Source organism: Ovis aries, chromosome 2 (assembly GCF_016772045.2).
Source record: "Ovis aries strain OAR_USU_Benz2616 breed Rambouillet chromosome 2, ARS-UI_Ramb_v3.0, whole genome shotgun sequence".
Taxonomy (NCBI): Eukaryota; Metazoa; Chordata; class Mammalia; order Artiodactyla; family Bovidae; genus Ovis; species Ovis aries.
In genome coordinates this window covers 83,481,301-83,505,491 of record NC_056055.1, presented here as the reverse complement: position 1 = coordinate 83,505,491, position 24,191 = coordinate 83,481,301, and the positions used below count along the sequence as shown (strand labels likewise).

Below are 24,191 nucleotides of genomic sequence, written 5' to 3'. Positions count from 1 at the left end.
CTTCTCTGTCAGCACCTGGTGTAATACACACATAGCATGCAATAAAGTTCAAAATGTATAAGCCTGCTTATTAGCTATGAAATTCAAGGGAGCAAATAAAATATAGATATTTAATAATATATCTAGTGGGATAGCTGCCTGTAGATCAGGATCTCTGCAACATTGTTGGCATTTTGAATTGGCTAATTCTTTATTGTAAGGACTGATCTGGTCGTGGTGGGATGTTTTTAATAGTAGCCTCCCTGGCTTCTATCCACTAGATGCCTGTAGCACCTCCGTGGGCATACCTATTTATGAGACCAAAAATGTTTTCAGATATTCCCAAATGCTTCCTGGAGGGATAAAATCACAGTGGAGAACCACTGCTTTAGATCCTGTATCTTCACGAGAAGCTGAAGCGGTCTCATGCTGGACTGATGTAGTCTCCTGAACAAATGCAGGGGCGCATTGCTAGCATATTTGCTTATTTCAGGTTAAGAACTTCAATCATAGAGAAAAAATTTAAAACCACTGATAAATTAAGGAATAAGACATAGAGCTGGAAAAAGTGAGATTACGTTGTCAAAAATGAGGTCAGGCAACAGCAGAAACTGAATTAGTTTTTCCTCCATCTGCGGTATATATCCCAGAATTAATGGTGTTTTATATTATAAATTGTCAATATGTAGTTCATATTCAACTGTTTGTTTACAGGTGGAGTTGGAGGTCTATGACTTCTTCTTTGAGAAGAGCGCACCTATTACAGTCCACATCTCCATCAGAACAGCAGATACAAATGCCCCGCGAGTGTCCTGGAACACAGGTGAAGTGCAGTATAGGAGTCAAACAGAACAGGGAAGGGAAGACAAGAGAGTACACTGGTCAGTGAAAAAAGGTAGCTTTATTCCCATTATGGGGAAGGCATGGCTCCCCAGTCCAGTACTCTTTCCTGGAAAATCCCATGGGCGGAAGAGCCTGGTGGGCTGCAGTCCATGGGGTCTTTAAGAGTCGGACACGACTGAGTGGCTTCACTTTCACTTTTCACTTTCATGCTTTGGAGAAGGAAATGGCAACCCACTCCAGTGTTCTTGCCTGGAGAATCCCAGGGACCGGGGAGCCTGGTGGGCTGCCGTCTATGGGGTTGCACAGAGTTGGACACGACCAAAGCGACTTAGCAGCAGCAGCAGCATTCCTATTTTACACACAAAGCAACTGAAACCATACAGGCTATGGGTATCTAGTTGTTTGTTTGGTTTTGTTTTTCCTATTGTCAGGGTGAGAAATTTAAAGTGAGGATTCTGGTGTCCTGAAATTAAGTTCTTTCCTCTACAGGAGATAAGCCAAAAAGGTCCCTTTTTGATTGAGGCAAAAAAGTGACTGTTTGTGATACCGAGCATAGTTGGACTGAGAGAGAAAATGTCTCTAACTCAAAATTGTTCAAAGGAATCAAAGAAAGACACAGACTATAATCCATTATCTTATTTTTAAGTTGGGTTGCATGGACATGAAAATACATAATTAAGAGTTTAAACTGCTTTGTCTTCTTATTTTTAATATATGACTGACTTTCAATCTTACATTAGTTGTAGGTATACAATATACTGATTCAATATTTTTATATATTATACTTCATTTAAAGTTATAAAATATTGGCTATATTCCCAGTATTATACAATATATCCTTGTGGCTTATTTATTTTATACTTAGTAGTTTGTACCTCTTAATTAATTCTCCCTATATTGCACCTCCCCTCTTCCTTCTTCCCACTGGTAATCACTAGTTCTCTGTATCTGTGAGCCTGTTTCCATTTTCTCATATTCATTCATTTTATTTTTCAGATTCCACACTTAAGTGATAAAATAGGATGTTTGTCTCTCTGATTTTTTTCACTAAGCACAATATGCTCTATGTGCATCCAGATTGTTGCAAATGGCGAACTCTCATTCTTTATTATGGCTAAGTAATAGTCCATTGTATGTATAAACCATATCTTCTTTATCCTTTCATCTGTTAACGAACACTTGGGTTGTTTTCATATGGTGGCTATGGTAAATAATACTGCTATGAACGCTGGAGTGCAAGTATCTTTTCCAATTAGTGTTTTTGCTTTATTCCAGTATACTCAGCAGTGTAATTGCTGGGTCATATGGCAGTTTAATTTCCAGTGTTTTGAGAAACCTCTCTACTCTTTTCCACGGTGGCTACACCAATTTTGTTTTTGTTGTTCAGTTGCTCAGTTGTGTCTGTCTCTTTGTGACCCCATGGACTGCAGCATGCCAGTCTTCTCTGTCTTTCACTATCTCCTGGAGTTTGCTCAAACTCATGTCCATTGATTTGATGCTGCCATCCAGCCATCTCATCCTCTGTTGCCCTCTTCTCCTGTTCTTAATCTTTCCCAGCATTAGGGTCAGTGTATGAGGTTCCCTTTTCTCTATATCCTTGCCAACGTTTGTTACTTGTGTTCTTTTGATGACAGTCATTCTGAGAGGTGTGAAGTAATATCTCACTGTGCTCTTGATTTGCATTTTTCTGATGGCTAGCGATGTTGACCATCTTTTCATGTGCCTGTTTGCCGTCTATGTATCTTCTTTGGGAAAATGTCTATTCAAATCTCCTGACCATTTTTAAATTGGATTATTATTGTTTGCTCTTGAGTTGTGTGAATTGTTTATATGCTCGTATATTCACTAAGTTGTCTTTTCATTTTGTTTATGATGTCTTTTACTGTACAAGTTTCCTTTACTATATATTTGTCTTTACTAGTGGAATTTTCTTTTCTTATGAATTCTTACTTCTTGTTGTAACCCATTCGTTTCTTTTCAACTTAGAGAAGAGCCTTTAACATCTCTTTAAGAACTGGTTTAATGTTGATGTACTCTTTCAGTTTTTGCTTAAAAGTTTTTTATCTCTCCTTTAATTCTGAAGGATAATCTTTCTGGATAAAATATCCTTGGTTGTAGGTTTTTCCTGGTTTAGCACTTTAGATACATCACACCATTCCCTTTTGACCTGCAAAGTTTCTGCAGAAAAATCCATTAATAAATAGCCTTGGGGGAGGAGAGTTCCCTTGTATGTGATTCTTTGTTTTTTTCCTGCTGCCTTTAGAATTCTCTCTTTAACTTTTGCCATTTTAATCATGAAATGTTTTGGTGTGATTCTCTTTGGTTTCATCTTGTTTCGGACGCTCTATGCTTCCTGTACCTGGAAATCTGTTTCCTTCTTCAGGTTCAGGAAGTTTTCAGCCATAATTTCATCAAATATCCTTTGACCTCTTTTGTTCTCTCCTCTCCTGCTAGGACCTCTGTAATGTAAATGTTATTATGCTTGATGTTGTTCCAGAGGTCCCTTAAACTATTTTCAGTTTTTAAAATTTGTTTTTTTTGTTGTTGTTGTTCTGCCTGGATATTTTCCATTATTCTATCTTCCAGAACACCGTATGTCCTCTGTGTCACTTAGTCTGTTAATTATTTCTAGTGTATTTTTCATTGCAGTTATTGTATACTTCAGTTTTGACTTTTTCAGATTCTCTAGCTCATCTCTTCTTTCCCCTCAGTTAGCATTCTTATTACTAATCTTTAAATTCTTTATCTGGTAATTCATTCATCTCAGTTTCACTGGATGGTTTTACAGGTTTCTTTTTTTAGTTCTTTCATTTGAAATAAAATTCTCCATGCTCCTGCTTCCGTTAACTTTTTCTGTCCTATAAAATGAAGTAAAAGTTACCCACCGTGGTGTTAAATGCATGTCCTTGTGTGGGAACAGTCTGTACATGTCTGTACAGTCTGCGCATGTTCCCTGTGGATTTCATGGGAGTGCTGGATCTGATATGAAAGCATAGTGGTCTCTATCAACTTGGTAGGTGTTGCGGCCGGAGACGGAGGAGCTGGAGCCAGAGCCAGGTATGAGCCAGGGCTTCTCTGCTCAGTTGCCAACATCACCACCCTATTGGGGTAGGGCCAGGTCCCAAGGTACTAGAGCAATAGCCGTGAGGGTTGGGCCCAAGCCAGCTCCATCTCCCACAACTGGGCGCTCTCCTCAGCTGTAGCAGCCTCATTCTAGTGGGGAGCTGTGCCTCTGAGCAAGTGGGGCTGGGAAGGCCACCCAGCATGGGCCAGGGCATGCATTGAGGCAGTTGTGAGAGAAGCCAGCCAGTATCCTGAGGAATTTCAACCTGCTTTCTCCGTCTTATCCTGGGAGTAAACAAGAATGTGTGGGTTCTTCATGAGTAGACTCTAGCTCTCTTAAAGCCCTGTTGTCCTACTGGTTTTCAAACCAGCCAATGATCTTCCCACCGTTTGACCCCAGGGCTGGTGCACCCAGTGTATGGTTCAAGCCACTCACTCCCCAGGAATATCTTCATCCTTGTAATGCCCCTCCTGTCCTGTGGCCCCTCCTAGGGGTGTAGACCACTCTGTGATTGCTTCTATTCCCTTCCTGCACAACTTTCTTTTAGCCTTGGTTGCATAAGGGTCTTTCTGTCAGTCTTCAGTCTGTTTCCAGTGAGAATTGCTCCATGTATAGATGTATTTTTGATGTGTTCATAAGGTGAGAGGGAGAAGGGAGGTAAATTCTGCATCCTCCTACTCTGCCATGTCGATTTCCTCTCGCTTTACTTCTTTTAAAAGAAGGCCTTGTACTGTTTCTCATTTCTGAGAAGACTTACAATGCAGTGTATATATTTAGATCAGATGTAAATACGAAATGTAAGTGAAGATTTTTCCCTTTCCCACTGTTACCATCAATGGCATTCAAGCAGTGCTGGTAGGTTCATTTAACACAGAAAATATCTCTGTCTGATTTAAATCCTCAGGTGGCAGCTTATATAGATTATCTTTTGTGCACGTGTGTGTATGTGTGTGCTTGCACATGGGTAACACACCATGTGTGTGTTTATATATATGTGAGTTTCAGTAGGGATGAACAATATCAGTTGGGCATCCTTCATTTACAATCTGGTTTTCTGTCCTGTTCTACCTCTACTTGAGGGATAATGAGAGAAAAGAAGGAATTGGTGATCTAAAGTTTGATGCTTTCAAATTGTGGTGTTGGAGAAGACTCTTGAGAGTCCCTTGGACTGCAAGGAGATCATACCAGTCAATCCTAAAGGAAATCAACCCTGACTATTCATTGGAAGGACTGATACTGAAACTCCAATACTTTGGCCACCTGACGCAAAGAGCCAACTCACTGGAGAAGACCCTAATGAGGGGAAAGATTGAGGGCAGGAGAAGGGGGCGACAGAGGATAAGGTGGTTGGATGGCGTCACTGACTCAATACTCAATAAATATGAATTTGAGCAGACTCCAGGAGATAATGAAGGAAACTTGGTGTGCTATAGTTCATGGGGTTGCAAAGAGCTGGACCTGACTTAGCAACTGAACAACAGCAAAGTTTAGTATACAGCATAGAGACTTAATGGTCTGCATGTTTACGTGTGATCTGAGAAACCTAGGCTTGTTAAGAGCTCCGGATCCGGTTTTCACTACTTTGGACATCAGAATTCTTTTTAAAATAAAATTTTATTATTATGAACTTAATATAAGATCATTGAAAACTTGGAAAGCACAATAAGTAGAGTTAATGAATAAGTGAATGAAATAATAGTAGTTGGATAAAATTATTCATTACTCCATCACAAAACATAATCACCATCAGTATCTTGCTACATAAATTTCTAGTGTTCTTGCTTGCTCCTCTGCTGCATCCCATGATGCCTTGTTCTGTGCTGTACTTTGCTCTCTCGACTTCAAAATCCTTGTTACCAGCCATTGTCCTCCCTTCATCCCTCCTTCCCTGCCTTCTTTCCTTCTGCTCTCTTCTTCTCCCTCACTTCTCTCGCTTTCCCTTCCTCTCTCTCTCTCTCTCTTTATGTTTCTTTCAGTATTCCTGTATGTCTTAACTCAGGTTCCCTAGCAAAGAGCCCCTGAGGCAGATTATATGCACTAACCCTGTACTGAAATCTGGGTTAAGGGGAAGGGAAGTTGGGAATTTGGAGGGTAGCAAATAGAAAGATGGTTTGACTGAGCTGGTCGTAGTTTTACAAGAAAACAAAGCTTATCGCTCAGTAGTGCTGATGTCTCCAGGAGGAGATGGAAACAGTCTGTGTGGGAAGAGTCAGGGGTGGGGTTGGGAAGGGGTGAACAACCACGTGTCAGCATCTTCCATCTCTTCTCTCACCTCAGTCAGTTGCCTCACTGGGGTTAACTTCCCACATGTCCGGGATTGTGTCACTTGGCTCTCCTCAGCAGTCACTGTACAAATTCCTTGAGTCCCATGGTGTGAGACCTGGCCACGGTCACAGGGAAGGTCATGCCAAAACTTGGTCTGGTGGGCAGTTGAAGGCAGCGACATCAGAAGATGAAGCAATGATGGTGGCCAGGGCTTTGCTGTGTGGGGATTGTGGGAAATTTGTTGGAGCTGCCAGGCTAGAAAGTGGGCAATTTGTCAACATCGGGGGCAGGGGAAGCCAGGCAGATTTGAGGGGAAGCATTAATGCATTAACTGTGTCTACCAGTACACAGTCTTTAAATTTCATCCGCTTGTTTCTTTTTTTTTTTTTTAATTGGAGGAAAATTACTTTTCAAGGTTGTGGTGTTTTCTGCTGTACAACAATGTGAATCAGCCTTAAGTATATATATATATATATATGTATATACCCTGCCTCTTAATCCCTCCCATCCCACCCCCCACATCCACCCCCCTAATTTATGACAGAGCCCCAGGCTAGCTCCCTGTGTTACACAGCAACTTCCCACTACATGGTAATGTATATGCTTCTGTGCACTCGATTCATCCCACCCTCTCCTTCCCCTACTGTGTCCACAAGTTCATTCTCTGTCTATGTCTCTATTCCTGCCCTGCAAATTGGTTCATCACTACCATTTTTCAATAGATTCATATATGTGTGTTAGTATATGATATTTGTTTTCCTCTTTCTTAGTTCACTCTGTATAACAGGCTGTAGGTCCACCTACCTAAGTTCAACTGACTCAAATTCATTCCTTTTTATGGCTGAGTAATATTCCATTGAATATATGTACCACAACTTCTTTATCCATTTACTGGTTGATGAGCATTTTGGTTGCTTCCAAGTCCTAGCTATTGTAAGTAGGGCTGCAGTAAACATTAAGGAAAATAGATATAACCGCTATGGAGAATAGTATGGAGATTCCTTAAAAAACTAGGAACAAAACTACCATATGACCCAACAATCCCACTACTAGGCTTATACCATGAGAAATCCATAATTCATAAAGACACTTGTTTCTTTGAAAGGCTTTGCCGCCTTTCAAGGTTCTCTTCAGTCTGTTGGGTAATGGGAATGAGTGATGGTACTACAGCTCCCTGTCTCTAACTGCGGTGTTCAGTCTAGATTCTGTCTTCTTGGCTCTGAGCAGCACTTCCCTTTCTCCCTACATTCCCTTCAGCATGCTGGGTCCAAGGAGAAGCTTTTATTGTTGAATTCCTTTAGTTACAAAAATCCCTTCCTTATTAGCGTCTAGACTAAAACACAGCCCTCATTGCAAAGTTTCAGACTCTTCCTGTCTAACACCATTAAACCCTCCCCTAGCACAGTAGCTCTGTATTTGTGCAGTTAATGACTATTTAACCACTTTAATACTCTATCCTGTGGGCTACTTATGCTCTTAGAATTTATGTGTGAAAGCGCTTCTGACTCTTGCCCATTTTAAAATATGTGAAAGCAGCCTTTGAAAAATTCCTTGTGTACATTTTTGAACTAGAGACCCCTGTAAACATACTGTCTGTTATTTCTTTCTAGTATTCATTTTTGGCACAATTATGCTTCTAAAGGATAGTTCATAAGGAACCAGTCATCAGGTTAGATTTAATATTACTAATAGTAAAAATGTTACTTAAAAGCTGAACTGTAGTTTCTTGAGAAGCTTTTGAAGATACAATTTTTACCTAGTTTCGTGGGTGAAAATTTATTACTCTTGTCTTAAAGTAGTCATCTTGGCATGCTGTAGAACTTTGCAGGACATTTTTGTTTGTTTGTTTGTTTTCTCTTGTAGGTCTGAATCTCCTGGAGGGACAGTCTAGGGCCATTACATGGGAACAGTTTCAGATTGTGGACAGTGATGACATTCATGCTGTCCAGGTAGTCACTGTGGATGGCCTGCAGCACGGACGGCTTACTGTGAGAGGTGAAAGAACAAACTTTGTAACTTAGAATTAAACCCAACAATTATTTTCTCCAAAAGCAAATCATATTTAACAGGATATATATGCTATTTCTTGGGCTCCATTTCTCAATGAATTATCATATTCCCTAGGTCCAGAGATCTTGAAACCATTGACTTTTGTAGTAGATGCTCAAATCAATGGGTGACCATTTATGAATGATATTTTATATTTGAGCCATTATTTAAATCTCAGATTTGCTTTTTGAACCCTTCTAAATATACTCCTTAACTGATGATTTTAGCCCAGTTTAAAGACAAAATATGTCCTTTTCATTTCTCTGGTTCAGAGAAATGCAATGAAAAACAGAAAAACATGTTGTTAATACTTTAGTAATAATTATGCTCTTATGTTATTAGTAGCAGCTACCATAGTTTAAAAGAAGTGGTTTTATAATTATAAGGGTAGTAGTTATGTAAAGTGGCGGTAGTTATGTATAATTATAAGGGTAGTAGTTAAAGTAATGGCCCTAATAAAAATATCCATAGTTAATAATAATATAGTCTATTCCTTGTAAGGAGCTCAGAGGAATTAATTCTGTTATCGTCTTAGTTTATCTATTTGTAAAGCAGAAAGAGAACTCTCATTTATCACTATATTTGATTAGGAATTCTGAAAAAAATAAAATAGAAATAAAAATGATAAATTCTTTTGCCTAATCCTAGGACAATGGGAGCTTAGCTCAAGTTGGATGTATAAATTAGGATGGGTATTCAGTTGCATGTAAGAAAACTCCAACTACAGCAACTTAAACTCAAGAGTTACTTTCTTCTTGTAACAAGTTACATAGAGATGGATATTCTGTATTTATGACGCCAGCAGCTCTTTTCTGCCCTGTCAGTGGTCACAGAATGGTACCTACACATCTAGGTTTCTAATGAGCATTAGGGGAAGGAACAAAGAAAAAGAAGAATTTAAAAAAGCTATGCCATCCAAGTTTGCTTTGTGTAACAACTTTTCCTAGGAGCCTGAAGAAATGAAATCTAATTACATCTCTTACCTAGTTGCATACTATCCCCTAGGTGCAACAGAGTCTGGGAACCTGAGTATTTTTAAATGGTTATGTCATCATTCCAGATAAGACTAGGATTCTGGTACTGAGAAGGAGGAGAAAGTGGCTGATGGGCAAGTAACCGATAGTGTTCACTATACTCATGTTTAATCTATAAAACCATCTGGAGTGGGAAAAGCTATGGGCCATCTGCAGAAAGAATTGAAATATTAGTAGTTTGTGCAGAGTGAAGCAATGTTTATCAACACTATAGAAATGAAGCGGAGAGTCATACTCCATAATGATATTCTGGGTCAGAGGAGGCAGAGAATAGTACAAACATTTATTAAGCATTTACTTTGTGCCTAATTGTGCAAAGCATTCTACATACTTTATCACACATCCACTTTAGGAAGCAAGGTACTATTATTCTTACTTTGCAAATGAGAACCTGAGACTAAGAGAAATTGACTTGTCTAAGGTCTAGAAAGTGGCTGAGCTGGTATGTGAACTCAAGCCATTTGCTACCACAGCTCAAGCTCTTGGTCATTAAGCCAGTGATTCGCAAACATTAGCACGCATTAGGTTCCTGGAGGGCTTGATAAAACCTGGATTGCTGAGTTCCAGTAGCAGAATTTCTGATTCAGTAGGTCTGGGGTAGGGCCTGAGAACTTGCATTTTTAATGACTTCCCAAATGGTGCTGATGTTGCTAGTTCGCAGCCACTACTCTAAGAAGTGCTGTCGGCTGATAACAATGAATTGAAGGACAACTAATACTTCTTGTAGATACACTATGTTTGAGCTCTCTCATTCTTAAGAGGGAATGTTAGGTAGGTATTATCTCTGTTTTATATATGGGTCTCAAATAAATTAAATACCTTGCCTAAGTCCACCCTGCTAATAAGTGTTACAACTAGCTAGTATTCAAAACTGGGTCTTTGAATCCCCAGAGCCCACTAAACAATCTGTGGCTTTTCCAGGTGAGGAAAGTATTGGCTGCCTTACTTTCCATTTCACACCGGCTCCTATAGTGCTGCTTTTACTAACCTGCTGCCTCCATATCTTTCTCATTTTGCCTCATCTCTGTTTTTTCCATCAGGGGGGAAGGGGTTTCTCTTCACTGTGGCTGACCTTCAGGCTGGAGTCGTTCGATATCATCATGATGACAGTGACTCCACCAAAGACTTTGTGGTCTTCAGGATATTTGACAGCCAACACAGCATCCAACATAAGTTTCCCATCAACATCTTGCCCAAAGATGACAGTCCGCCATTTCTCATAACAAATGTTGTGATTGAACTGGAAGAGGGGCAGACCATACTAATTCAGGGTTCCATGCTGAGAGCTTCAGACATGGACTCCAGTGATGACTACATCTTCTTTAATATCACGAAACCCCCCCAAGCTGGAGAGATCATGAAGAAACCAGCGCCAGGACTGATAGGTGAGTGCTGGGCAGTTAAGATCGCTTGTGTCAGAATTTGTGCTAAAAGAGACATCAAGTCTATGAGGTAAGATTCTATTATTATTATTCCCATTTCACAGATGGGAAGACTGTGACTTAGGTTAAGTTGATCTATCCATCTGGAACTGGGCCTCAAGGTAACCATTACACTATGAAAAATTAAGTCTACAATATAAAGTGATAGGACAAATAAGGTTGAAGAGATATTTTGACCTATTCTAGATTATTGATAAAAAGTTTCATGAATAACTTTTATTTACACTTTGTTAGAATAATTTCACAACTACTCTTTGAAGTAGATAGGTAAGGAGCTTGACAAAATAGGCGTCAAGCAGTTTTACCTAAGACTATTTGTTTTTTAAACATATTTGGTTTTATTTTTAATAGATTATTTAAAAAATCGAGGTATAGTTGATGCACTATATATTACAAGTTTTAGGTGTGCAGCATAGTGATCCACAATGTTTGAATGTTATACTCCATTTATTGTTATTATAAAATATGGTTATATTCCCTGTGTTGTATAATGTATTTTGAAGCTGCTTTATTTTATGCATAGTAGTTGACACAGCAGTTGGTACTTCTTAATCCCATACCCCTATATTGCCCCTCTCCCTTCACTCTCCCCACCGGTAGTCACTCATTTGTTCTCTGTATCTGTGAGTCTGTTTCTTCTTTTTGTTGCATTCACCACTTGCTCTACTTTTTAGATTCCACATGTAAGTGATATCATATAGAACTTGCCTTTCTCTGGTTGACATTTCATTTATCATAATAGCTTTCAAGTTCATCTGTGTTGTTTTAAGTGGCATAATTTCATTGTTTTTAATAGCTGAGTAGTATTCCATTATGTGTGTGCGTGTGTGTGTGAATGGCACATCTTCTTTGACCATTCGTTTATTAATGTCCACTTGGGTTGCTTCCATATTGAGGCAATTGTAAATAGTGCTGCAATATACATTGGGGTGCATATATCTTTTCAAATTAGTATTTTCATTTTTTTCAAGTGTATATCTAGGAGTGGAGTTGCTGGGATATATGGTAAATTCTATGTCTAGTTTTTTAAAGAAATTTTCATATTGCTTTTCACAGTAGCTATATCAATTTACATCCCACCAAGAGTGTACAAGGTTTCCTTTTCTTCACATTCTTGCCAGCATTTGTTATTTGTGTTAGCCATTTCTTACTTGTGATGGCCATTCTGACAGGTGTGAAATGATATCTCATTTGCATTTCTTTGATGATTAGTGGTATTGAGCATCTTTTCATCTGCTTGTTGGCAATCCTTAAGTCTTATGTGGAAAAATGTCTATTCTAGACTTCTGCCATTTTATAATTGGGTTTTTTGTTACTTTGCTATTGAGTTATATGAGCCATTTGTGTATTTTGGATTTTAATCCTTTATTTGTCATATTATTTGCAAATATTTTCTCCCATTCAGTAGATTGTCTTTTTGTTGTGGTGATAGTTTCTTTCATTGCACTTTTAAGTTGAACTAGGTCCAATTTGTTTATTTTTGTTTTAGGAGACAGAGCCAAAAAAAAACCTCAGTATAGTTTATGTCAAAGAGTGTTCTGCCTTAGTTTTCTTCCAGGGGTTTTATGGTTTCAGGTCTTACATTTAGGTCTATAATCCATTTTGAGCTTATTTTTGTCTATGGTATTAGTTCACAGCTCAGTTGTGTTCAACTCTTTGTGACCGCATGAACTGTAGCCCACCAGGTTCCTCTGTCCATGTATTTTCCAGGCAAGAATTCTCTAGGGGATCTTCCTGACCCAGGGATCGAACCTGGTTCTCCTGCACTGCAGGAAGACTCTTTACCGTCTGAACCACCAGGAAAGCCATATGATGTTAGAGAATGGTCTAATTTCATTGTTTTACACATAACTGTCCAGTTTTCCCAGCACCACTTATTGAAGAGAGTGTCGTTTCTCCATTGTATAGTGTTGCCTCCTTTGTTGCAGATTAATTGAGTATAAGTGCATGGGTTTATCTCTGGGTTCTCTGTTTTTTCCCATTGATCTGTGTGCCTGCTGTGTGCCAGTATCATACTGTTTTGATTACTGTAGCTTTGTAGTACAGTCTGAAGTCATTGTGTGTTTCCTCCAGCTCTGTTCTTCTTTCTCAAGATTGCTTTGACAATCTGGAGTTTGGTGTTTCCATACAAAATTTAAACTTATTTGTTCTAGTTATGTGAAAAATGCCCTTGGTATATTGATAGGGATTACATTGAATCTGTAGATCGCCTTGGGTAATATGGTCACTTTAACAATTTTAATTCTTCCAGTATGTGAACATGATATATCTTTTCCTCTGTTTGTGTTGTCTTCAGTTTCTTTCATCAGTGTCTTAATTTCAGATACATTTTAATAACCCTGTACTCTTCTCTCCTCACTGCTTTTGATTTCATGGTGGTGGTTTAGTTGCTAAGTTGTGTCCAACCCTTGCAACCCCATGGACTCCTCTGTCCATGGGATTTCCAAGGCAAGAATAATGAGGTGGGTTTCCATTTCCTTCTCCAGAGGATTTTCTGACCCAGGGATTGGACCTGTGTCTCCTGTGTTGGCAGACAGATTCTTTACTGCTAAGCCACCAGAGAAGCCCTTTTGATGTCATATATTACATCCAATTGTTTTATGAATCCCTTAACTGCTTATTGTGGATGTAGATGATTTTACCACTTTTGTTTTTTAATCTTCCTCGTATCTTTGTGTGTGAATGACTTACTAACTTTGTGCTGTATGTTTTCCTTTACTAGTGAGCATTTTCCTTTTGCAATTTTCATGTTTCTAGTTGTGGTATTTTATTTTTCTCTTAAAATTCCTTCAACACTTCTTGTTAAGCTGGTTTGGTGGCGTTGAACGCTTGTCTTCTGTTTGCCTGGAAACTTTTTGATCTCTCCATCAAATCTGAACAAGAGTCTTGCTGGGTAGAATATTCTTGGTTGTAGGTTTTTCTTTTTCATCACTTTAAATATATTGTGCCACTGTCTTTTGGCCTGCAGAATTTTTGTTGAAATTCACCTGATAGCTTTATGTGGGGTTCCTTTATAAATTATTTGTTGCTTTTCCCTTGCCACTTTTAATATTCTGTCTTTATGTTTAATTTTTCCATTATAATTATAATGTGTCTTGGTGTGTTCCTCTTTGAGTGAATCCTATATAGGACTCCCTATACTCCCTAAACTTAGATAGCTGTTTTCTTTACCAGGTTAGGGAAGTTTTTGACATGGCTTCAAATACGTTGATAGGTTCTCTCTCGCTTCTCCTTCTGCATCTCCTATAATGTGAATATTGGGGGGGTTGATGTTGTCCCAGAGGTCTCTCAAACTGTCCTCATTTCTTTTCATCTTTTTTCTTCTGTCTATTTAGCATCAGTGGTTTCTACTACTCTGTCTTCCAGCACGCTGATCAGTTCCTCTATGTCATTTAGTCTACTCTTGATTCCTTCTAGGATATTTTTCACTTCAGTTATTGTATTCTTCACTTCTGTCTGGTTGTCCTTCATGTTTTTTAACTTTTCACTAAAAAAAATTCTCATTCTCTGCATCCATTTTTCTCTTGGGTTATTTGATTATCTTTATAATCACTACCTTGAACTCTTTCTCAGGTCGATTGCCTATCTCTATTTTGGTTAATTATTCTTATGGGGTTTTATCTTATTTGTTTGAAACACATTCCTTTATTGCCTCCTTTTACCTAGATTGCTGTTTTTATTTTTATGTATCTGGTAGGTTAGTTATGCTTTCTGACCTTGGAGAAGCAGCCCTTTGTAGGAGATATCATGTGTCCTAGCAACACATCCCCCTCTCATCACCCAATCAATATGCTCTAGGGGATGTGTGTGTCTTCCTATTGTGCTGGGCTGACTATGTAGGCAGTCTAATATGCTTGGTTTAGTCCCTGTCCAGTTGGTTGCCAGGCCCTGCATTGCATGGAGGTTGCTGGCTGTTGGTTGGTGGGACCAGGTCACAAGGTGGTACTAGTGCTGGCTTATTGTTGGGTTGGGTCAAGATGCAGGAGACTCTGGGGCTGTTGCCACCCAGTGGTGGGTAGAACCAGGTCCTAGGGCTAGTGTGGCCCACTGGCAGGCAGAGTCAGATACTAGAGTCTAGTTACAGGACCTAGGGGACCTAGAGCTGGTTTTGCATCACTGTTGTGTGGGACTACTTCCTGACGCTGTTGAGTGCAGGGTCTGGGGAGTCCTGAAGCTTGTGTTGCCTTGCTAGTGGACAGGACCATGGTCCAGTTGGTCAGGCTGTGTTTGCAGGCTGCATATCTGGGGTTTTATGCAGTTGTTACCTGCCCACTGGTGAATACAACTAGTTCAGAAGCTACAGTAGGCTCTCTGGAGAATGGGTCTGGGGTCCAGGCTATTCTAGAGTTGATGTCTACCCAGAGACGGCTGGAGTTGGGTCATGTCCTCTCTGGTGGGCAGGGCTGTGTCCAGAGGCAACTGTTGGCTCAGGAGGTCTTAAGACAGCCTGAATGAGGTTGTGTCCCTACCCAGTTAGTTGCTGGGCCTAAGACATCCCAGCACTGGAGCCCCCAGGCCTGTGGCCTGGATCAGGGCTTGGTCTTGGCCCTAATAAGCTAGAAGGATGATTCCACAGTGGTGCTTGCTAGAGCCAGTGTCTGTGTGGTAGAACAGGTTCCCAAAAATGACTACTGCCAGTATCTGTGTCCCCAGAGTGAACACTGGTTGCCTCCTGTCTCTCCAGGAGGTTCTCCTAGACAAGCAAGTGGTTCTGACCCAGTTCAGTCCACTTCAGTTCAGTCCAGTCCAGTTCAGTTCAATCTAGCATAGTCAAGTTCAGCCCAGTTCAGTTCAGTTCAGTCTCTCAGTCATGTCCAACTCTTTGTGACCCCATGGACTGTAGCACAACAGGCTTCCCTATCTATCACCAGCTCCCAGAGCTTGCTCATACTCGTTCATCAAGTCAGTGATGCCATCCACCCATCTCATTCTCTGCCATCCTCTTCTCTGCCTTCAGTCTTTCCCAGGATCAGGGTCTTTTCCAATGAGTTGGCTCTTTGCATCACATGGCCAAAGTATTGGAGCTTCAGCCTCAGTCCTTCCAATGAATATTCAGGACTGATTTCCTTTAGGATTTACTGGTTTCATCTCTTTGCAGTCCAAGGGACTCTCAAGAGTCTTCTCCAGCACCACAGTTCAAAAGCACCAGTTCTTTGGTGCTCAGCTTTCTTCATGGTCCAACTCTCATATCCATACATGACCACTGGAAAACCATAGCTTTGACTCGATGAACCTTTGTCAGCAAAGTCATGTCTCTGCTTTTTACTATGCTGTCTAAATTTGTCATAGCTTTTCTTCCAAGGAGCAAGCATCTTTTAATTTCTGACCTAGACTTCTGCCAAATTACTGCTTCTTCCCTGGGTCCTAAGGCATGTGAGATTCTTGGTGTGCCTTTTAAGAGTGATGTCTGTATTTCCCCCATGTCCAAGGTGGTGCAATGGTAAAGAATCTGCCTGCCAATGCAGGAGATGTAGGAGACCCATGAATCATGGGTCAGGAAGATCCCCTGGAAGAGGAAACGGCAACCCACTCCAGTAGTTTTCCCTGGAGAATCCCATGGACAGAGGAGCCTGGCAGGCTACAGTCCAGGGGGTTGCAGAGTCAGTCATGACTGAGCATTCATGCACACACTCTATTTCCCCCAGCTGTCTGGGACTATCAAAAATAACCCTATAGGTCCTCAAAGTCAAATGCCCTGGAGACTCATCTTCCCAAGTGCAGGATCCCTGGGCTTAGACTTGGAGTCCTTTGAGAGAAACTCTGCACTTGTAATTATTCTCCCGTACGTGTATTGGCCACCCTGGGGTATGATGCTTGACTATATTGTGACTGTAGGCCTCCTACCAACCTTATCGTGGTTTCTCCTCTATAACCTTGATTGTAGATCTCCTCTGGTACGTTCTGGACTTTTTCAATGATGGGTGTTCTGAAGATAGTTATAATTTTGGTATGCCCATGAGAGGAAGTGAGCTCAGGGTCTTTCTCTCCTCTGCCATCTTGGCTGACTTTAAGACTGTTTCTTGAAAATATTTGTCTGATGCTAATTTTTCTATATATGAAGGCAGAGGTAGTAATTTTAATTTGTATGCTTTATTATTTATAAGCTTTGATTTTTGTTGTTCAGTCACTAAGTTGTGTCTGACTCTTTGAGACTGACCCCATGAACTGCAGCATGTCAGGCTTCCCTTCCTTTGCCGTCTCCCAGAGTTTGCTCAAACTAATGTCCATTGAGTCAGTGATGCCATCTTATCATCTAAGCTGTCACCTCCTTCTTCTTTGATAAGAGCATTTAATAATGATTCCTCAACCAAACTACTATACACAAAATTGATAAGCAATAAGGATTTACTATATAGCACAGGGAACTATATTCAGTATCTTCTAATAATCTGTAATAGAAAAGAAGCTGGAAAAAAATATGAATTACTTTGCTATATACCTGAAGCTAACACAATATTGTAAATCAGCTACACTTAAAAAAATACTCCTTGGGTACATGCAACATATTAGGGAGAAAAACTTGTAGATAAATCCAAAATTATTTTACCCCAACACCTACAGACAGTTACAAAGGTATGTGGTATTTTGTGGACTCCATAGGCTATCCAGTCCCTGGCTTCGTTCAGAGGGATCTATTCAATGGCATCATTTACTATCGTCACTTTGGTGGAGAAATCTTTGAAGATTCATTTGAATTTGTCCTGTGGGACAGCCACGAACCTCCAAATCTCTCAGTGCCACAGGTAAGAGTCCATCTCTGAACACTTTCCCAAAATCTTGTCCACAGATATCAGTTCTGGAAGATATTATTAGAAACTCTATGAAAACAGATTCCAAAGTTTGAGGAGCAATGGAAGAAGCAAAATTAAGTCCATTTCCTTGCAATATGACTGCTTTTTAATATTTACTTTCCCCCAAACTTATGTGAATAGCTTATGTTCACATTGTTCAAACCTATGAGAAAGTGGAAGTTCATCAGTCATGTCCTACTTTTTGCGACCCCATGGACTATACAGTCCATGGAATTCTTCAGGCCAGAATATTGAAGTGGCATGCTGTTCCCTTCTCCAGGGGATCTTCCCAACCCAGGGATCAAACCCATGTCTCCCTCATTACAGGTGGATTCTTTACCAGCTGAGCCACAGGGGAAGCCCAAGAATACTGAAGTGGATTACGTAAATGTCCACGTATGCAGTGTTTTCAAAGTTGGTTAACTATGGAACCCTTTTATGAAGAGAGATTTGCTTGCTTCATAACACTAAAAAAAAAAACTTCACTGATTTATTTTATGTGTAGTGGTTAAAATACAGGTTCTGTAGTTGGACTGTCTTTTTCTCCTGTCCTTGGCATTAACTGACCTGTGCCTCAGTTTCCTTATCTGTGAAACAGTTAAAACAACTTACTTACGACGTAATACATATGAGTATGGTAAACCTTCTGGCACCTAGTAAGTACTTAGTGAATATATTTGCTTTTATTTATTGTTGCTTTTGAAGAACTAAGAGTTTTATTAACACTCAAATATTTTATTTAAATATACAGAATACAAAAATAGGCTTAAGGAGCCATCATCCTGCAGAAATTACAGAAAAAAAAGGGTCTGGACAGCTATAAAGGGGTAGATTTCTTGTGAGGAGAGGGCAGTTGGTGGTAGGGATGGACAAATGTCTTCTGAAAATAAATGACACACACTATGTATAGTTCTTTTTGCCAGGCATTTTATACCTCTTATTTTAGAAGTTAGCATATGCAGGGGTCTAAACAAATTTTGAACCTGATCCCTATTGGTTATATAATATCATCTCATAGTGTTACTGTCATTAACATTAGCCAATATGTAGACGATTGGGTTATTCATCTGTTTGCCAGGATAAAGGTAACAAAAGGGGATGATCAGGAGGAATGATATGGACGGCTCAGAAACTGAAGGAGGTAGATGCTCCTTGCTAAAAGAAATAATGGAAAAATGAATGAAGAAATTCTCAATTCATCTGCTTATTGACTAAAAAAAAATTCCTTTACGTAGAACAGCTTCCTCTTTTCATCAATGTATGTAATTGTGCCACTTATTGATTCCTTTTCTCTTGAAATCTTAGTTGATCTGATAGTCCAAAATGAAAACTATTGGTAGGATTTATTTCTACATCTTCTGCTGTATCCATTCAACTGTGCTGTTTCTGACTAGAATACCACATCACTTTTAGCAAACTATAGGCCTTTTTGAAAATAGGAAATTCAGGACTACTTTTTACTTTTTAGCTATTGCATATTTTATAGATCATATTTTTCATACTCACCTGTATAGATGTCAGTTTTCTCTAGTAAAGACCGCAGTAATGAAAACTTTACTGAAATAAAATTATTTGTAAATCTTACCAAATAAGTCAGATTAAATTCTATAGATCCAGTTATGTTTATTCCCCATTATGGTTGTGCTTCTAAGGAAATCATATCATATTTTTCTCTGCTTTTATTTATCTTCTTAACCTATGTTGAATGGGGAGGGAGAAAAGAAAGAAGGGAAGGGTTGGAAAAAGAGAGAGAGAACATGAGGAGAGATGGAGGGATAAAGAGAGAGAGAAATGGGGAGAAAAAGAATTTTTCTCTGTTTTCATGTACCACCTACTTTCTGACTCCTAAATATCCTCCAGCTCAGACTTGTGTACCTACACCCGTACCTGACATCTCTACATTTATTTTAAACTCAACATGTTCACAAGACATTTAGCCTGTTTCGCTAAAACTGTGCAAAGCCACGGTAACTGGAATTTCTGTAGTCATCCCTACCCTCTTTCTGTTGAGTTATCTGTGTAACCAGTCAGCTAGTATTACTAAACCTACTTGAGAAATTTCTCTCATCTATCTCTACTTACCCCACCCCACTGTCATTGCTTTTGTTTCAACTTTCATCTTTTTTGAACTAGATTATTCTCTGAATCTCTCACATGGTTTCTTAAGAATAGAAGCAATTAACTGCGTCTTTTGAGGACAATTATTTGAGGACAAATAAAATTCATTGATGGACTTCCCTGGTAGCCAGTAGTAAAGAATCTGCCTGCCAGTGCAGAAGACATGGGTTTGATCCCTGGGTCAGGAAGATCCCCTGGAGAAGGAAATGTAACCCACCCCAGTATTTTTGTTTGGGAAATCCCATGGACAGAGGAGTCTAGTGGGCTGCAGTCCATGGGGTCACAAAGAGTAGAACACAGCTAAGTGACTAAACAATAAAAACAAATTCATTGATATAGAAGCAATATGTTGAGTAGAATTCATCTGGTTGTTTGTTTTTTTTTTTTCCCCCCAACTCTCCCTCTTCTGGTCTTTAGCAGCTTTAGCTTCTCTAGATATGGACCAGTTCTCAGCTATAACATCATCTGCTCCAGGAATCCTTCTCTGATCCTCTTATTCCCATTTCCCCAGGTTTGGCTATCTGGTCCTTTTACATGATCTGATACCAAGTTACTATAACGTGAGGCCATTATTTATTTTATTGGATCAATGGTGAGCTCATTAATGACAGGGATCCTGATATATTTATCTCTGTGTCTTCAGATCTTGGTACCTGCCTCAGAGTAGAACCCCAAGAATTGTATGTTGGTTCTAAAACTAACTGTTTCTTTCAACTTGTAATGAAACTAGGAAGAAATAAAAAGACCCAACCATTTGGCAGGGACTGGGGAAAAAGTGAGATAGGGAGGTAATAAGTGTAAAGCTTTAGTTTTCAGAGTTTTCAGGAATTAGTGTGGTGTATAAAAACAAAACAATTATTTTGTATATATATGTGCCCTTAAGAGTTTCTATGTTATAATTATATCATCACTGAAACTCCGATTCTTAAGGAATGCAAATGATTACCTGGTTTATTTGATGATTGCATCTTCAGTTTGTACAAATATCTAGTCATGTCCAACAGATAAAAATGTATTTAAAATATTCAACAAAATGTAATTTTCAGCTGTTCAACTATAAGACCAGATGAAATGGTTACTTGATTGGAGCTTTTGTGAACAGAAGGTTCCTGGGTCACTGAAGATTAAACTCAAGCCCTGGATTTTTTCAGCCATACTGTTAGAATACTTCTTTCATAGGGGCAGGGACCAAAGATTTTCTCACATAAGTTTCTGGTCAAAGCAGGGAGGAAGTTGTGTAGGTGGAGATGCCCCTTGCCTCCTCTTATCCTTCCCATCTGGATAGTCCTACTGAGCAATCTACCTACCCATCAAGAAAGTGTTAGCCAGGAGCCCCTCTCTCTTTCCATCTTGGCTATCATGACTGTTGCCAAATAAAGCCTCACTTACTCAATTTGGTTTTGAAACATATTTTCTTAGATTATTAAGTGTAAAGTTGCTTGTATCAGCACCCAAAATACTCATCAGCAGAAGACTGGTTTAAAAAGCTGTGGTATATCTATACAATAAAATACTATCAAACCAACCAACCAACCAAAGAAAAGGGCAAATCCATGGGAGATATTATGTATCTTAATTGTGGTGGTATCTTCACAGGTATATATGATTGTCAAAACTCATCAAATTATAGACTTAAATTGAATGCAGTTCATTGTATGTAGAGTAGTCCTCAATAAAGCTGACCGTAAAAAGAAAATATTTTCTTCTTTATTCTTCTCAGTAGAGAGCTTTAGAAAGCTTACACTTGAGGTCTCAGTCTAGGAGAGCATAATGTTAGCAGTAAAATAGAGAGCCAAACATAAGAATAGAAGAAAGAGAACTAAGAAACTGAAAGAAAGGAAGCAGATGCCACAAAGGCCTGTGTGTGAAGTGGGAGGAAGGAAATGTAATGTGACCAGTGGAGAGAACAGGCAGCTGGGATGGGCATTTATCAGAAGTCAGGCTGGAGAGTGGAGTGCACAAAACTAGCACTGGGTATAATTCCAGTGCCAGAATTTATTTGGTATAATTGTTCTGAGGTTGTGGGCCGTTTGCTCAGTGGCTCTATGGTGGAGTTAATGGTGGCCTCCTTCAAGAGGGCTTATGCCACACGCTCTGACACAGGTCTGCTGGAATCAAGATTGCTGGGAGGAATATCAAGAACCTCAGATACGCAGATGACACTGCCCTTATGGCAGAAAACGAAGAACTAAGAGCCTCTTGATGAAAGTGAAAGAGGAGGGTGAAAAAGTTGGCTTAAAACTCAACATTCAAAAAACTAAGATTGTGCCATCTGGTCCCATCACTCCATGGCAAATAGATGGGGAAACCATGGAAATAGGGACAGACTTTATTTTATGGGACTCCAATCACTGCAGATGGTGACTGCAGCCATGACATTAGAAGATACTTTCTCCTTGGAAGAAAAGCTATGACCAACCTAGACAGCATACCAAAAAGCAGAGACATGACTTTGCTGACAAAGGTCCATCTAGTCAAAGCTATGATTTTTCCAGTAGTTATGTATGGATGTGAGAGTTGGACTATAAAGAAAGCTGAGTGCCCAAGAACGGATGCTTTTGAACTGTGGTGTTGGAGAAGACTCTTGAGAGTCCCTTGGACAACAAGGAGACCTAACCAGTCTATCCTAAAGGAAATCAGTCCTGAGTATTCATCAGAAGGACTTATGTTGAAGCTGAAACTCCAATACCATGGCCTTCTGATGCAAAGAAATAACTCATTTGGAAAGACCCTGATGCTGGGAAAGATTGAAGGCAGGAAAAGAATGGGACGACAGAGAATGAGATGGTTGGATAGCATCACTGATGCGATGGATATGAGTTTGAGCAAGCTCTGGGGGTTGATGATGTATAGTGAAGCCTGGCATTCTATGGTCCATGGGGTCACAAAGAGTCAGACACAACTGAGTGACTGAACTGAATTGAACTGAAGTGATAATTCCTGTCGGTGAAAAATAGCATTGAAAATCTCAAAGGATAGGCTTCCCTGGTGGTGCTAATGTTAAAGAACTCTCCTGCCAATGCAGGAGACGTGAGATGCAGATTGGATTCCTGGGTCAGGAACATCCCCTGGAGGGGAGGGCATGGCATCCTACTCCAGTATTCTTGCCTAGAGAGTCCCATGCACAGAGGAGCCTGGAGGGCTATAGTCCATACGTTTGCAAGGAGCCGGACACGACTGAAATAACTTAGCATGCACACACACAATCTCAAAGGAAGATGAAGAAGAAGGAATCAGATGGGAGTCAAACCTCGGAGCAGAGAAGGGATCAAAAATCCAGGTCCGCAAGAAAGGTCGATACTAGCTGATGGAGTGTCATATTGTGACATGTATTCTGAGGGTCAAGGTTACTCATTGTCATTTTATATACTGATTTATTTCTTTATTTTCTGATTTCCCACCAATCTGTCAGTGGGTGCTTGTGGCCTTAAGTAGACTGGAGGCACGTAGAGGAAGGCAGCAGGCAAGAGCCCAGTGACTGGTATGGACACTAGTTTTCCACTGTGTGGGAATGGGTATTTAATTAGGTCTTTTTTACAACCAAATTTCAGTAAGAATGGGAACAGTTTATTTCTCTATGGAGTTTGTTAAAATTGGATTTTTTCTCACCCACAGAATACACATACACTAATTATTTGGACATGCATAAATATGTAAAGATACATCAACTTAGGCAATCATAAAGCATGTTGAAAAATGGGCCCACCAAGAATTACTACTAGGGTGTAAAAAAGCATTGCTTGTACATTCTTTTGGTACAAAGAGCACACTAGAGAATAAATTTGCATAGAAAATGGTCTCTTTGAATTCACAATAAGTATTGTTTCCTTATTAAATCCAGTTTTTCAATTAAGTGGAGCCTCACTGATCCACACCATGACTGGGAGGTCCCACAGAGAATTTCTGAACTTTGTAGATTAGCAAAAAACTGTAATTGGAAAAAAAAATCATGACATAGATTCCAGGAAACTAGAGAAATGACTGTCATTGTGTTCCATTATTTTGATAACTGGGTTTAGTTTTTAATTATTGAAATACTTCATAATGGAGTAGTAAATATGCTATGAAGTGAAGTGAAGTGGCTCAGTTGTGTCCGACTCTTTGTGACCCCATGGACTGTAGCCTACCAGGCTCCTCTGTCCCTGGGATTCTCCAGGCAAGGATACTGGAGTGGGTTGCCATTTCCTTCTCCAGGAGATCTTCCAACCCGGGGATTGAACCCGGGTCTCCCGCATTGCAGGCAGATGCTTTACCATCTGAGCCACCAGGGAAGCTGACTTCTCTGACTTCCCTGGTGGCTCAGATGGTAAAGTGTCCACCTACAATGCAGGAGACCCGGGTTCAATGCCTGGGTTGGGAAGATCTCCTGGAGAAGGGGATGGCAACCCACTCCAGTATTCTTGCCTTCCCCCCCACCAAAATGAGGGGCTCAAAGAAATATGCTATATGCTTTTCTAAAAGTGATGAAGAATGGAGATAGGAAATTGATTTATTGAGCACCTACCAACAGTTACTCTCTGTGATGTCAGATATCTTGTTTGATCCTAACAACACTTCACTGTAGTAGCCATTCTCATTATTCCCAATGTGCAGAAAGAAAAACTGA

General features: G+C 39.8%; 1 protein-coding gene across 24 annotated transcripts in view; it reads left to right on the top strand.

Moving 5' to 3' along the window:
* The window catches only part of FREM1 (FRAS1 related extracellular matrix 1), a 183,370-nt gene that overhangs the window by 53,503 nt on the left and 105,676 nt on the right, over positions 1-24,191 (top strand). For 19 of the 24 annotated variants that reach the window (XM_060409486.1, XM_060409483.1, XM_060409484.1 and 16 more), the window contains 4 exons: positions 694-802; positions 8,015-8,146; positions 10,275-10,619; positions 17,277-17,419. In XM_060409486.1, coding sequence (XP_060265469.1) covers positions 694-802; positions 8,015-8,146; positions 10,275-10,619; positions 17,277-17,419 — 729 coding nt within the window. Of the gene's footprint in view, positions 1-693; positions 803-8,014; positions 8,147-10,274; positions 10,620-17,276; positions 17,623-17,765; positions 21,282-24,191 lie in introns of those variants that run through there. The other 5 variants (XM_060409495.1, XM_060409492.1, XM_060409493.1 and 2 more) reach the window with 2 other exon arrangements.